Raw genomic sequence first — 808 nt, forward strand, 5'->3', positions numbered from 1 at the left:
CCACCTTGAGCACCGTGACATAGGGCGTGCCGTCGGGCCCCACTTTGCTGCCGTTCACCTCCACGTGCTTGAGCCACTGGATGTGGGGCTGCGCGTCGCTGTACACCTTGCAGTGGAATTCCACGTCGCTGCCCAGCACCGCCGTCTGGTTGGCGGGCAGCCCCGCCTGCAGGATGGGCCGGTGCGGGGAGCGCTCTGCGGGGCAGGGGGCGCTCAGAGGCTGCCTGGCCCGTGCCCGCTTGCCGCCCGCACCCGCCAGCCCGGGCCTCACCCAGCACGTCCAGGGTGTACGTCTGCCGGATGCTGCCCAGCTCGTTCTCCACGACACACGTGTAGTTGCCGCGGTCCGAAGGCACCACGCTCTCCATGACCAGGCTCCACTGCTGGTGCCGCAGCTGCAGGTGGACACGGGTGAGCGGACGGCGGGCTGTGCCCTGCGGGCCAGCGCCGAGGCCCCAGCGCCCCCCGCCGGGCCCACCTTGATGCCCCCGATGCGGTGCTCGCCTCGGAACTCCTTGCCGTTCTTCAGCCAGGAGATGGACGGGGTGGGGTTGCCGGCGGCTGGGCAGCGGAAGCGAACCGTGTTGGCCGCCGGCACCGCCAGCAGCTTCTTGTCCATCCGCTCGGGCCGCGTCCAGTAAGGGGCCCCTGCTGGCAGAGGGGCACGGGAAGGCTGTGACCAGGGTGGGAGTAGAGGCCTGCCTGCCCCGCGCCAGCCTCAGTCTCCCCTCCTGTGTAGGAAAGGTCGGCCTTTTGAAGACCCCTGCCTGGGCTGGACGAGCCTTCGGTGGCCTCAGTGCCACCTCTC

The 808-nt window shown here is 70.4% G+C and overlaps 1 protein-coding gene across 6 annotated transcripts in view; it reads right to left on the reverse strand.

The window, feature by feature from the left end:
* FGFR3 (fibroblast growth factor receptor 3) overlaps nucleotides 1–808 on the reverse strand; it is a 14,083-nt gene that overhangs the window by 5,361 nt on the left and 7,914 nt on the right. For 4 of the 6 annotated variants that reach the window (XM_007467875.1, XM_007467872.1, XM_007467873.1 and 1 more), the window contains 3 exons: nucleotides 479–648; nucleotides 272–395; nucleotides 5–195 (listed from right to left, as the gene is read on the reverse strand). In XM_007467875.1, coding sequence (XP_007467937.1) covers nucleotides 5–195; nucleotides 272–395; nucleotides 479–648 — 485 coding nt within the window. Of the gene's footprint in view, nucleotides 1–4; nucleotides 196–271; nucleotides 396–478; nucleotides 652–808 lie in introns of all 6 variants that reach the window. The other 2 variants (XM_007467877.1, XM_007467876.1) reach the window with 1 other exon arrangement.

This window comes from Lipotes vexillifer, unplaced genomic scaffold (genome assembly GCF_000442215.2).
Source record: "Lipotes vexillifer unplaced genomic scaffold, Lipotes_vexillifer_v1.1 scaffold966, whole genome shotgun sequence".
Lineage (NCBI taxonomy): Eukaryota > Metazoa > Chordata > Mammalia > Artiodactyla > Lipotidae > Lipotes > Lipotes vexillifer.